The sequence below is a fragment of the Moschus berezovskii genome, chromosome 21, assembly GCF_049115385.1.
Source record: "Moschus berezovskii isolate FMDL1 chromosome 21, NW_MosBer_1.0, whole genome shotgun sequence".
Taxonomy (NCBI): domain Eukaryota; kingdom Metazoa; phylum Chordata; class Mammalia; order Artiodactyla; family Moschidae; genus Moschus; species Moschus berezovskii.
This window is the reverse complement of record NC_142480.1, coordinates 65,984,628-65,999,347: the sequence shown is the minus strand read 5'-3', so window position 1 is coordinate 65,999,347 and position 14,720 is coordinate 65,984,628. Positions and strand designations below refer to the sequence as shown.

At 41.0% G+C, this 14,720-nt stretch overlaps 1 protein-coding gene across 1 annotated transcript in view; it reads left to right on the top strand.

The window, feature by feature from the left end:
* The window catches only part of GABRG3 (gamma-aminobutyric acid type A receptor subunit gamma3), an 876,540-nt gene that overhangs the window by 88,263 nt on the left and 773,557 nt on the right, over positions 1-14,720 (top strand). Inside the window, exon 3 of the mRNA XM_055417673.2 lies at positions 5,414-5,481. Coding sequence (XP_055273648.1) covers positions 5,414-5,481 — 68 coding nt within the window. The remainder of the gene's footprint in view (positions 1-5,413; positions 5,482-14,720) is intronic.

Here is a 14,720-nt window from a genome sequence, read left to right as displayed (position 1 = left end):
TGTACACCAATGTTCATCGCAGCACTGTTTATAATAGCCAGGACATGGAAGCAACCTAGATGTCCATCTGCAGACGAATGGATAAGAAAGCTGTGGTACATATACACAATGGAGTATTACTCAGCAATTAAAAAGAATACATTTGAATCAGTTCTAATGAGGTGGATGAAACTGGAGTCTATTATACAGAGTGAAGTAAGCCAGAAAGAAAAACACCAATACAGTATATTAATGCATATATATGGGATTTAGAAAGATGATAACGATAACCCTGTATATGAGACAGCAAAAGAGACACAGATGTATCGAACAGTCTTTTGGATTCTGTGGGAGAGGGCGAGGGTGGGATGATTTGGGAGAATGGCATTGAAACATGTATATTATCATATGTGAAACGAATCACCAGTCCAGGTTCGATGCATGATACAGGATGCTCGGGGCTGGTGTACTGGGATGAACCAGAAGGATGGGATGGGGAGGGAGGTGGGAAGGGGGTTCAAGATGGGGAACACATGTACACCTGGGGCAAATTCATGTCAATGTATGGCAAAACCAATACAATAATGTAAAGTAATTAGCCTCCAATTTAAAAAAAGTTTTTAAAAATAAAAAAAAATTAAAAAATAATTTATTTACTTTTTACCATGATGAGTTTATGTGTGTGTTTGTGTGTGTCCGCAATAAGTAAGATGAAGAGTCTGTTCACCTCCAGGCTCTAAGTGGCAGTCTGGAGAACAGAGGTCAGTCTTGTGTCTCTGGACTCGTCAGCAGACAGTCCTGCCACTGTGACAAGGGCACTGTGACAGAGGCCATTTGCTGTCTCTCAGTGTCTGGGTCATTTTCTCAGCTCATGATTGATAATTCTAGGATGAGAAGGTTCAGGATGGGGCAAAGAACAGCAACCAAACAAAAGTCTGCATTGGTGTTGTGGCAGAGGCAAGTAGAAAGCATAGTCCTCGTAATTCCTCTTTGGGTGCTATCAGTCTTCCGAGGAAACAAATGTAGTTGACTCTTAGCAAAACTTACCCTAGGCAGCTTTGCAGTGTTCATTTATATTGCACAGTTTATGAGTATGATTCTTCTCAAATATACAAATTCTGAATTTTTAGGAAATAGTTATTTCCAAATAGAATTGCATGATAGAATTTACAAATAGGTTTCCAAGACAGAAATGAAATGAAAACTTGAAATGAATTCATTTTTGAATTAAATGCAGAGGACTCAATTCCATCAGTCCTATTTTATGCTCTTCAATAGAATATGTTCCTTTTTACTCAGAAAATTGCCATCCCTTCTCCCCTCATTCCTGACTTTCTTGCACCTGTGTAACCCTTCATCATTCTCCCAACTTCCCAGAGCTTAATCTTTTTTATAAATTTCTGGTAAAATGCAGGTAACATAAAATTTGCTATTTAACCACTTGCAAGTGTGCAGCTCAGTGGTATTTAGTACACTCAGTTTATTGTGCAGCCATGGCCACCATCCATCTCTGGAGCTCTCCGTTTTGTGTAACTGAAGCTGTAGCCTGTAAGTACTGACTTTGCATTGTCTCTGCCTTCCACGTCTTGGCAGCCCCCATTCTCCCTCCTGTCTCTGTGAGTTTGACTACTCTAGGTGCCTCATGAGGTAAGTGGAAGCACAGGGTGTCTGTTTGTGATTGGCTGATTTCGCTCAGTGTACCGACTCGATGGACGTGAGTTTGAGTGAACTCCGGGAGTTGGTGATGGACAGGGAGGCCTGGCGTGCTGTGATTCATGGGGTCGCGGAGAGTCGGACACGACTGAGCGACTGAACTGAACTGAACTGAATGTGCCCAAGCTTCATTCGTGTGGTAGCATGTGTCAGTGTATATACATATACATATGTACACATATATGTTTAAATCTGTGTATTATGATGTTTTGATATCTTAAAAATGCTTCCTGATTGGGCAGCTACTGCCCCTTCCAGGGTTAGCCAGTTCTTCATGATGGCAAGGGGCCAGCTTGGAGCAGGTCTTTGAGCATACAGTCTATCCAATCCAGAGTCATATCTCCTCTACGAGCTGGCTTTTACACCCCAGGAGACAATGCTCTGATGTTCTAATTATCCCAAGACCTGGTACCAGGCCACTGGAAACCACGTGTGTAGCTGCAAGCCCACAGGAGTTATTCAAGCTAGCCAAACTAGCCGATCTGAGTTGTTTATCCTGCCTTTTCCCCCAGAGACCGCTGTTCAGATCATGGCCTGAGCATCCCCTCCTTTGCCCTGTCTTCTGCCTCCTGACCACCCTTATGTCTTACCCATGTAGTCGCACAAAGCATGCCATACCACCCGTCTCTAGGACCCGGGAGTGAATTGACTTTGTTTCCCTGAGCCGCACCTGACTGACCACCATGTGAGCAAGCACAGAAAGGCTAAGTGGTTTTCCAGGTGCATATGCTGCGTTTGGTTTACCCATTCACCCCTCCCTGGACATATGACTTGATCCCACCTTTTGGTGGCTGTGAGTAATGCTGCTCTGCACATAGATGTACAAATATGTTTGAGTCTCTGATTTTGATTCCTTTGGGTATATAACCAGGAGTGGAATTGCTGCATCACAGGGTAGTTCTATTTTTAGATTTTTGAGGAACCACCATACTGTTTTCCATAGTGCCTGCATCATTTTCCATTCCCACCAACAGTGCACAAGGTTTTCGTTTTCTCCACGTTGTCGCCAGCATTTGTGTTTTCTTTTTTTAATGTAAATAGCAGTCATCATAATGGATATGAAGCTGTTCTGATTTGCATTTCCCTAGTGACTAATAATGTTAAGTATCTTTTCATGTGCCTATTGGTCATTGTTTGTCTCTTTTGCCTTAAATCCTTTACCTATTTTTAAATCAGGTTCTTTTGCTTATCTGTCATTGAGTTGTGGGAGTTCTTGTTATTGTTTGGATATCAAACGCTTACCACATACATGATTTGCAGATGCTTTCTCCCGTTATACGGGTTGCCTATCCACTGTGTTGGGCTTCCTAGGTGGCTCAGTGGTAAAGAATCTGCCTGCCAGTGCAGGAAATGCGGTTTTGATCCCTAGTTTGGGAAGGTCTCCTGGAGAGGGAAGTGGCAAACCACTCTAGTATTCTTGCCTGGGAAATCTCATGAATAATGGAGCTTGGCAGGCTGCAAACCGTGGGGTCACAGAAGAGTCAGACATGACTTAGCAACTAAATAACAACAACAGCAATCCACTGTGTTAATTGTGTCCTTTGATGCAAAAAAAATAAACTGGACTTTTTAATCTTGATGTAGTCCAGTTTAATTTTTTATTTTGTTACCTGTGCTTTTGGTGTCATATATAAGAAATCATTACCAAATCCAGTCATTAAGCTTTTCTCCTGTGTTTTCTTTGAAGAGTTTTGTAATTTCAGACTGTCCTTAAGGTTTCTGATCCATTTTGAGTTAATTTTTCTATATTGTGTAAGGGTTCAACTTCATTTTTTCACTTGTGGGTATCCAGTTTACATAACACCATTTGTTGTAAATACTTTTTCCCCACTGAATGGTCTTGACATCCTATTGAAGCTCATTTGTTGTGACTTAATCTCTAATCCTTGAGTTGTAAATCTTGAGCCTCCTGTGGCCACCCTGTTTCTAGAGTACCACTGTCAGGGCCACTTTCCTAAACATAACTTTTACTTCAGCATGACACTGCTTAAAGGAGAATTTGCTTAAAACAGCTCTTCTCCCAGGTTTTTTTTTTTTTGTGTGTGTGTGTGTGTGTTTTCCAAACGCTTCTCCTAAAACCTTTATTATACTATTGCACTTAATACTTACTTGACACTTCTTGCTTCAAGTTGTTAAGGCTTTACATCTGTAGATCCTTTTTATTTAATGAGATTAAGAGCTCTGGAAACCTAAAGTCTGGTAAATACCATGAAACAACCAGAAAGAATCTCTTGCAAAAAGTAGGTCCTCAACTGACTGACTTAACACAGCCTCTGTATAACATTAATAAGGTTATGCAGCATTTGGAGACAGAATATTTGCTGAATCCAATTAAGTTGAAGAAAGATGCTACTTGCTGTTCAAAGTAGTTAGCAAAGCTCAGTTTAAAATGCAAAATAGTCCTTTTATAAAATTTAAACACTATGTACATAGTTCATAGAATCATTTTGGGGTGTTTTCCCAGAGGCCAACAGCTCTGAACAGCTTGGTTGTGCTGACAGATAGAGTAGTTGACTCCAGTTCATTATCATTATTTTTATTTTCGTGAAGGTCTGGACAACATGGCTCAGGCTGCAGACTGCTGGGTATGTAATTGAACAACAGATTTGAGCTTTCAGGTGCCACTCATCAATGATTACTTATTTAGCAAAACTGGAGGAAGCTCATTGAAATAATTGCTGATACAAACACTCTTGTTTCCATAGAAATACCTTGTTTATATGCAGAGGTTCAAAAGTCTTGTTTATGTTCCTCTAGGGCAGAAATACTCTGAAATTGGTGTTCTTCTCCCCTGTACCGATCAGTTGCTGAGTGCTAGGAAAAGGAAGCCACCTCCTCTCCAGTGGCACAGACCCCTGACTTGGAGTTTGTTTTGGGAATCTCATTACTGGTCTTTCAAGTTCCATTTCTGCCAAGGAGAGGGGAACTGATTTTCTTTAAGGTTAAATGAGCTAATTTTACCTCTGATGCACAGTTAGATATTGCAGTTTTTTGTTATATGAATTTTATTTCCTCATAGTTGGAATGGTAACTCCTTGACTTACTGAAGTGTTATTCTTTTCTGAGTTGCAGAATTTGAAATCTGTGATATGCATGTTTGTCTTTACGTAATAATGACAGCAATGAATATTTCTTAATCTGCTTTGGTATATGTATTCTCCAGATCTTTGCTTTGAGTTGCACCAAAATAATGGATAAATAACTTGAATTGTCCCTGATATTACTCATTGGGTGGGTGTGTGTTAGTTGCTCAGTAGTGTCTGACTCTTTGTGACTCCATGGACTGTAGCCCACCAGGCTTCTCTGTCCATGGATTCTCCAGGCAAGAATACTGGAGTTGGTTGCCATTTCCTTCTCCAGTATTACTCATTACTTAGGTTTGATTTCGTAGCATAACTTTGACATTTCCTATGTGATGTCTTGTATTTTACCTTTTTATGTTTTCTCTGTCATATCATCAGGTAAACAGAGACTTTTAGAGTATCATAGCCATCTGTCACTGGCAACTTGCAGTATAAATACCCTGTTTTTTAATAATTAAATTCGCTAACTGTGAGTAAGAATCTTTAATCATTTAAGAATTGTAACTACCATGCAGGTCCCAAAGAAAAACCCACCACTTTTCCGTATGCTCTTGAGCTGTCAGTGTGTGACTCAGAGGGAAGTGAGGAGCGCTTTCTGGCACGTTGAATTAACTAACATACATGTGTTTTCTCCACAGTAAAACCCACTGTAATCGACGTTGACATCTATGTTAACAGCATTGGTCCTGTGTCGTCAATAAACATGGTAAGAAGTTTCTTTTCTGACCTGATGGTCTTTGTATCAGTTCTTGCTTACGTTCTTATTGTGGATTTCTGTTCGAGATTTATCATGCATGTTTAAGCTCACAATTGACTTGTTAAATATGTAGCACTTATTGAAGGTTTAAATGCTGAAAGTGGTAAAACTCAAGGAATAGAGATTGAGACACCAGTAGTGATTAAAAAGTATCTCATTGCATGTTTTTCTCTGGATATATGCCCAGGAATGGAACTTCAGGGTCTTATGATGGCTCTATGTTTAGTTTTTTAAGGAACCTCGATACTATTCTCCATAGTGGCTGTACCAGCTTACATTCCCATCAACAGTGTAGGAGGGGTCTCTTCTCTCCACACCCTCTCCAGGATTTACTGTTTGTGGATTTTTTGATGATGGCCATTTTGGCTGGTGTGAGGTCATACCTCATTGTGGTTTTGATTTGCATTTCTCTAATAATTAGTGATGTTGAACATTTTTTCATGTGCCTGTTGGCCATCTGTATGTCTTCTCTGGAGAAATGTCTATTTAGATCTGCCCATTTTTTGAGTGGGCTGTTTGTTTTGATGCTGTTAAGCATCATGAGCTGTTTGTAAATTTTGGAGACTGATCCGTTATTAGTAACATCATTTGTAAATATTTTCTCTCAATTTGTGGGTTGACTTTTGGTTTTGTTTATTGTTTCCTTTGCTGTGCAAATTTTTGAGTTTAAGTAGGTCCCGTTTTTCATTTTTGTTTGTATTTCCATTACTCTGGGAGATGGATCAAAAAAATATGTTGCTGTGATTTATGCCACAGAGTGTTCTGCCTGTGTTCTCCTCTAGCAGTTGTATGGAGTCCAGTCTCACATTTAGGTCTTTAATCCATTTGAGCTTATTTTTGTGTATGGAGTTAAGGAATGATCTATTTTCATTTTTTTACATGTGGCTGTCCAGTTTTCCCAGAACCATTTGTTGAAGAGACTGTCTTTTCACCATTGTGCAGTCTTGCCTCCTTTGTCATAGGTTAATTGACCATTAGTGGTGCTATTTTGGGTTCTCTATCCTATTCCATTGATATGTGTTTCCATTCTTGTCCTGGAGCCATACTGTCCATTGCCATCTGGCCCACGCGTTCTTTACTGTATGCAGATCTCCAGGTGATGTTCTGTGCAGCTGTGTAGTCATTGGCTATGTCTGACCACATTAAAACCAGGGATGAATATAAATGACAGTTTTTAAATCTTAGCTCATTTTTTCAAGGTCCAAAAGACCTGCCTTTCAGTGTTTCTCAGGAAAGAATCTGAGAATACTCAGCTTATACTTCTGTCTTCCTGTTTTTTAAACAGGAAAAAGAAAATATGGGGTCAAGTATGTGTGTGATTTCCCTGAATAAAATTTTAGTATATTTTCACATACTTATAAGCAAAAAGGCTCCAGAAGTAACTGTTTCCAGTGTAGAAATCCTTTCCTATACAGAGTGCTTGGCTCCTAGGAAGGTGCTGGAATGTTGGAATCCACTAGTGTCAGGGTCCCCTCACAGGCACTGTAGGCCAGAGTGGGCCTCCCCCACCAGAGTGTGTAGATTCTAGGAGCAGGCCCTTGCTCGTGGGCCAGTGACCTAATGCTGGGCTCTTCCTTGTGCTTCCCTGCTGCACAGTGGCTCCTGGATTTAGGGGATGCCTGAGTCTGAAGGGGGATTACACTGTGCCAGCTCAAGAAGCCTTCCTTTCATTGCAGAGTTCTGTAGATGGAAATAATCCTTCCAAAATTAATAGCAAAATGTTTCTTTTCATTGCCCGGTATTAAAAGTGCTCATCTTTTCTCTGATGATATAAAAGTTCCATGTGGAGCTGAAATTCTATTTATGGGTCACTCACTTTAAAAAAATCCCCTGTGTCATCCACACAGTGGAGATGGACCACTAGCAAAGAGGGTAAATGAGTAAAAGAAGATTCCCCCACACAGACTTGTGGCTGCAGATTGTGGAATGTAAACGGTGTAAACTGTGCCTGTCCCTGATTCAGTAGTCAGCTCCTGTTCTGGAATTTTATTTACTTGTATTAGTTCTGTAATGCTTTATTCAGACACTGCTTTATGTGTAACACTAACACAGAAGTGCCTCCAAAGATACATAGTCATGAAACTGTTTTAGGAACAGTTGCTTGTATTTGCATATCTAGGGATTTTCATGAACTCCTGTGACCTTGAGATCTCCTTTGTGCCCAGAATCAGTCTTTGCTGCTGGGATTGATAGACATTTCTGTGTGAAAATCATAGGCTGCAGAGGAGGCTAAAAATAAGTGACAGTCCCCACAGGGTGATAAGGGCTATGCTAATGGCCAGCACCCCCTTGGAAGGCCCACTGCAGTTAGGATAGATTTCTCTGGTGAGGTCTTTTCAGCCTGAGGTGAGGCTGCTAGGCGGGGCTCGGACAGGTGGGACAAGTGGGAAGTTGGCAGGAAAAAGCAGGGCGGCAGATACGTGATGCAACTGGGGACCGACTGACTTGATGTTTGAAGCCATGGGGTGCGTGGGCTGGGGATGTGGGGACTGAGACTCAGAGGTCGCGCATGCTGAGAGTTTGGCTTTCCCTCAGCTCTGCCCCAGACACACCCTGCACTGGGGAGCATGTGGACATTCCCGTCTGAGTAAGTGCAGGTCTGACTTCATGAGAGATTAGCTCAAATCCAGATTCATGAACAAGCCATCCTGATGCCCAGGGGGTCAGAGCAAAGACAGTCACTTTCCTGAAGGAGGGAATGTGCAAAACCCCTTAGGGAGGTTTCAGAGGCCTCAGGAGGCAAGGGCTTCCTTTTTTTAAATTTAAATTTTTAGTTGTGAAAAGACATTTTTAGGTTCACATCAAAGTTGAGAGGAAGGTGCAGAGATTCCTTGTATTCTCCCTGTCTCCACTCATGCATGGCCTCCCCAACTGTGAAAACCTTTGTTACAATCAGTAAACCCACGTTGACACGTCGTCATCACCCAGAGCCCATTAGGAGTCCCTCCTGATATTGTACATCTGAGTTTGGACCAATCTAAAACGACAGGTTTCAACCATCACAGTATCATGCAGAGTAGTTCCACTGCCCTAAACATTCTGCATCTGCTTCCTGAAGGATGAGTACTTCCAGCCTTTGTGTTCCTAGCTCTTTTCTCAGAAGTCAGAATGATAGAGGGCTTCTTCTCACATTGCCAGGTACATCACATTTATCCACTGTATCTATGAAAGCAAATTATACAGTTTCAAAAGTATTGTAAAATGCTTTAATGTGGACCTCATGAAAAAGAAAGCAATTTAAAAGTAGAGAACTGACTGTTGAAGTGGGAATTGGGGATTGAGTCAGCAATAATAATATAAAAAAGAATATGAGAGAGACCAAAGTAAATTAAAAAACACATTGTGGGGAAAAGGCACAATCTAGAGATGTGTACAGCATTTAATGATGTAAATTTTTATTGCAGTTTTGACCATAGCTAAAGCCTGATACATTTATGACTTCCTCTAACTATTCATTTAACAGTCAAGGAAAGAGAGAAAACTCTTTCTTCCTCTTCTCCTTCCCACTTTTCTGCTTCTTTTATTGACATCGTCCATACTGAAGTTTCAGTCTCATTCCCTCCCTGCTAAATAAAATGAAGTTGCATTCAGTCACTTCCTTAACAGAATGTTTTCCATTGTCTTGTCTCTCCCGGAGTTGTTTATGCTTTTTCTAGTTACAGAGAGATTAGAAACGATTCAGATGGGTTGAAGAGAACCTTTTTCTACTTTTCTGTAAGCTTCAATCACATCCTCTGTCTTTGTCATTGTGGCAATTTTAGCATATCTAAATGTGCACAGTTCCCCATAGAATTACCCATGATTTGTTTCAGGCCTTGTATGGAAGCTGCATATAAGGGAGCTTGAGAGTTTATTTTTGAGAATATTTACCATGAGAGACCTTACTGGAATGGAACAAAGAAAGCTGATGTTTTGATGCCTCCTCCATGCTATCAGCCTGTCTTGTGTGATCTTCTGTGAGATCGCGGTTACTGCCTTTCACACTTGTCTGTGAGGAGGAACTGGAGCTGATCGGATGGAGACCCTGGAGCAGTGTTTCTGACTCTAGCCCACTTGTCTGTGGTCATCAGAACATGCAGCAGTGACACCTATAGAACTACAGCTCGGGCTTGAAACTTGAGGTTGAAAGGGCTCAAGGGTGAGTCTGATGCTGGGATAATTTTCCTTTTATTAAAGATACTAATAGACTTTATTTTTAGAGCAGTTTAAAATTTTTCCCAGCTCATTGAGATATAGTTGATGTATAATATTCTGTAAGTTTGGGGTGATTTTTATATACATGTATTGCAGAATAATTGAAACAGTAACATTAGTTCATACTTTCATTGCCACACATGATCATTTTTTCGGTGTGGGTGATAAAAATTTTAAGATCTACTCATTTAGAAACTATCAAGTATATAATAACCATATTGTTAACTGTAGTCACTGTGCTGTATATTCTATCCCTGGGACTTACTTATCTTAATGCTGGAAATTTGTACACTTCGACCAACATTACCCATAAGTACCCCCTGCCATCCCTAGAAACCATGGATCTGCTCTGTTCTTATGATTTCTGGTTTATAAGATTCTACATGTAAGTATGATCATAGAGTACTTGTCTTACTCTGACTTATTTCATGTAGCATAATTTTAAATGAGATGGTTGGATGGCATCACTGACTCAATGGACATGGGTTTGGGTGGACTCCAGGAGTTGGTGATGGACAGGGAGGCCTGGCATGCTACGGTTCAGAGGTCGCAAAGAGTCAGACACGATTGAGTGACTGAACTGAACTGAATTTTAAATGTACAGAAAACTGAGTGGGAATCATAGAGAGTTCTCAGGTACTTCTACATGCACACACGTACACACACACGTGTTCCTCGTATTATTAACATCTTGCCATTACTGTGGTGCATGTTGTTACGAGTGATGAGTGGATACTGACACGTTATTATTAGGTGAAGCTCATAGTTTACATGAGGGTTCACTTTTGGTGGTGCTCCTTCTCTGGATTTTCACAAATATATGATGACATGTATAATGTACTCACCATAACTGTATTGTGTAGAGTATTTTCACTGCCCTGAAAATCATCACTACCCTCCATTTCTTTAAATATTGCTTCGGTAATCTGTTTCTCTCTTTTCATGTTCTAGGGCTCCAGTCCTGTAACCATTAAGGATTTCTCCCAAGTCCCTTTTGTCTCTGATGCTTATAGTTTTATTTCCATCCCTTTGAGCTCTTATGTTTCAATCAGTGGACACCTTTCAATCTTCCTTCAGTTCACTTCAGTCGCTCAGTCATGTCCACCTCTTTGTAACTCCATGGACTGCAGCATGCCAGTCTTCCCTGTCCATCACCAACTCCTGGAGCTTACTCAAACTCATGTTAATTGAGTCGGTGATGCCATCCAACCATCTCATCCTCTGTCGTCCCCTTCTCCTCCTGCTGACTTCAATCTTTCCCAGCATCAGGGTCTTTTCAGATGAGTCAGTTCTTCGCATCAGGTGGCCAAACTATTGGAGTTTCAGCTTCAGCATCAGTCCTTCCAATGAACACTCAGGACTGATCTCCTTTAAGATGGACTTGTTGGATATCCTTGCAGTCCAAGGGACTCTCAAGAGTCTTTTCCAACACCACAGTTCAAAAGCATCAGTTCGACTGAGCGACTGAACTGAACAGAACTTCGGTGCTCAGCTTTCTTGGTAGTCCAAAGCTCACATCCATATACGAATACTGGAAAAACCATAGCTTTGACTTGATGGACCTTTGTTGGCAAAGTAATGTCTCTGCTTTTTAATATGCTGTCTAGGTTGGTCATAGCTTTTCTTTCAAGGAGCAAGGGTCTTTTAATTTTATGGCAGCTGTTATCATCTGCAGTGATTTTGGAGCCCAAAATTGTAAAGTCTCTGTTTCCATTGTTTCCCCATCTATTTGCCATGAAGTGATGGGACCAGATGCCATGATCTTAGTTTTTTGAATGTTGAGCTTCAAGCCAACTTTTTCACTCTCCTCTTTCACTTTCATCAAGAGGCTCTTTAGTTCTTATTTGCTGCTGCTGCTAAGTCACTTCAGTCGTGTCCGACTCTGTGTGTCCCCATAGACGGCAGCCCACCAGGCTCCCCCGTCCCTGGGATTCTCCAGGCAAGAACACTGGAGTGGGTTGCCATTTCCTTCTCCAATGCAGGAAAGTGAAAAGTGAAATTGAAGTCGCTCAGTCGTGTCCGACTCTTTGCGACCCCACGGACTGCAGCCTCCCAGGCCCCTCCGTCCATGGGATTTTCCAGGCAAGAGTACTAGAGTGGGTCGCCAGTGCCTTCTCCGAGTTCTTATTTGCTTCCTGCCATAAAGGTGGTGTCATCTGCATATCTGAGGTTATTGATATTTTTCCTGGCAATCTTGATTCCAGCTTGTGCTGCATCCAGCCCAGCATTTCCCATGATGTACCCTGCATGTAAGTAAAATAAAAAGGGTGACAATATACCGCCTTGTCACACTCCTTTTCCTATTTGGAACCAGTCTGTTGTTCCAGGTCTAGTTCTAACTGTTGCTTCCTGATGTGCATACAGATTGCTCAGGAGGCAGGTCAGGTGGTCTGATATTCCCATCTCTTGAAGAATTTTCCACAGTTTTTTGTGATCCACACAGTCAAAGGCTTTGGCATAGTCAATAAAGCAGAAGTAGATATTTTTCTGGAACTCACTTGCTTTTTCGATGATCCAATGGATGTTTGCAGTCTGATCTCTGGTTCTAATTTGACCAGAGATCAAAAGGAAACAGAAGAGATCAGTCTACCTTGCAGCATTGTAAGTCACTCCTCTTATGTCCCTTATCTGTTCAAGCCATCTATTGAGTTTTTATTTTATAAGTTAATATAGAGTGATTTAACTTTTTCAGTTATAGTTTTATGACTTTTAAAATATGTATAAATTTATGTACCTACAACAGTCAAGATAGAGAACATTTCAACTGCCCCAAAAGCTCCCTCACACTTTCTGTTAATAGTCACAACTGACCCTTACCCAAAACTTGGCAACCACTGATTTGTTTTCTAACACTTCAGTCTTGTTTTTGAGAATTCTATGTAAATGGAATCACATAATTAGTGATATTGGTTCCTTTGAAACTGGTTCCTTTCACTCAGCATAGTGGTTTTAAAATTCAGCTTCTGTTAATGCTTTTAGCAGTATTTTTTGTATTATTACTGAGATACTGAGTATACCTTCTTTGGGTGACGACTGGCCTTCAGTGTCGTCGGTGGTCGTTCATTTCGCTTGCCCCCTGTCTCTTCCATTCCACATTATTGTACAGTATCCGCTTTTCATTGCCTGTCACAATTCGTTTAAAAACAGAACATTTTTCTTACACTTAAGTAGAGAGTTGCATGCAGAAATACAATCGAGAAGATTTTTTTTCACTTAACATATGTCGAACCCAAACATAAAAGCAATTAATAGACTCAAGCAGGTACAAATGATTTTCAACAGATGATTTGGATATTCTGAGTTGTGTCAGGTATCTGCTGCATGGTATAATGTTGATTGTTCTCAAATAATATCTAGATTTGATCGCTGTCAACTTCAATGGGTCTACCAGGCTGCGGAGCATTGTCCAACAAGAAATCTCCAGCATGAAACTTGGCAAACCACTTCTGACCCATTCAGTCAGTCAACAGCGCCTTTTCCGTACACTGCACAAATCTCTTTTTGCATTTCAGTTGCATTTTTCCCGTTCTTGAAATTAAAAAACATAATATGCCAAAAATGTTTATTTTTTCTTCCCTGTTCAGTATTAAAATGGCTGCACAAAAATGGCTGCACAAAAACAAGACTGAAGTGTTAGAAAACAAATCAGTGGTTGCCAAGTTTTGGGTAAGGGTCAGTTGTGACTATTAACTAATTTTGACAAGTTTTTTAAAATGCATGCTGATACAACTGTCATGATAATCTAACAAAATTGTTTCAAATGAAGTTAAAGACAACTAAGCCCTACTAGAGCCATCTTATGGGAAAACCAAGCAAACGTTTTGACTAACCCCAAATTTATATATCAGAGAAGGCAGTGGCACCCCACTCCAGTACTCTTGCCTGGAAAATCCCATGGACAGAGGAGCCTGGTAGGCTGCAGTCCATGGGGTCGCTGAGGGTCGGACACGACTGAGCAACTTCACTTTTACTTTTCACTTTCATGCATTGGAGAAGGAAATGGCAACCCACTCCAGTGTTCTTGCCTGGAGAATCCCAGGGACGGGGGAGCCTGGTGGGCTGCCGTCCATGGGGTCGCACAGAGTTGGACACGACTGAAGTGACTTAGCAGCAGCAGCAAATTTATATATATTTATAAAGTGTGTGTTTTTGAGATTTGGTTCATCACTAGATGTAAAGCCCTTTTCCAGTGCAACAGCAGTAGAAATAATAGTGTGTATCTAAAATATACACATTATTAAGTAAACCAATAGAATATGTTGAAAGAACCACACAGTATAAGTGGGAAAGATTTCTGAAACTTAAAAATAATTATCAAGAATGAGAAAGAAGATGGTATTTAAAGGGTTTAAAAACTAGTAAAGGCTTTTTAAACCAGAGATCTTGTGAACCCCGAATCTGTAGCAGGTTCCCATTTTACTGTGAGCCCTTGAAGATCAACACCTACAGCTCTTTTTGGCCCCCTGGGACTCAGTTGAAAGGCCCTGATGAGTGTCTGTCAAATAAATGAATGACTAAAAATCATCTTCCCTTCTGCCTGTCTATATGTACCCACTGTGCATCCTTGAGTGTTAGTGTGCACATTCGGCATACCCATATGCTTCCTGTGTCTTAGGTTACGTTTTCATTGATGAACAGGTCTTGCTCTCATAGTGTTAGTTAGTGCCTGCCTTGCTCTAATTGTATCAGCTAACAGCGTTTCAGTGCCGCCACTGCTGCAAGACTTTAATCCTGACAGTAACCCTGTGGAGGCTGTTGAGCCGAGTTTATGGCTAATAGAGCGTAAGGTGTAGGACCCTTAGGTCTTATCTCAAAGACTGTGCATCTGGGAGGATGATAGAACAGACACCCATACTTTAAAGGAATCCAGTGGAAGCTATGCTAATGGACATGTGCGCACACGAGAGTGTGTGTGTGTGCTCAGTCATGTACCAATCTTTGGAGCCTCATGGACTGAAGCCTACCAGGCTCCTCTGTACAGGAAATTTTCCAGG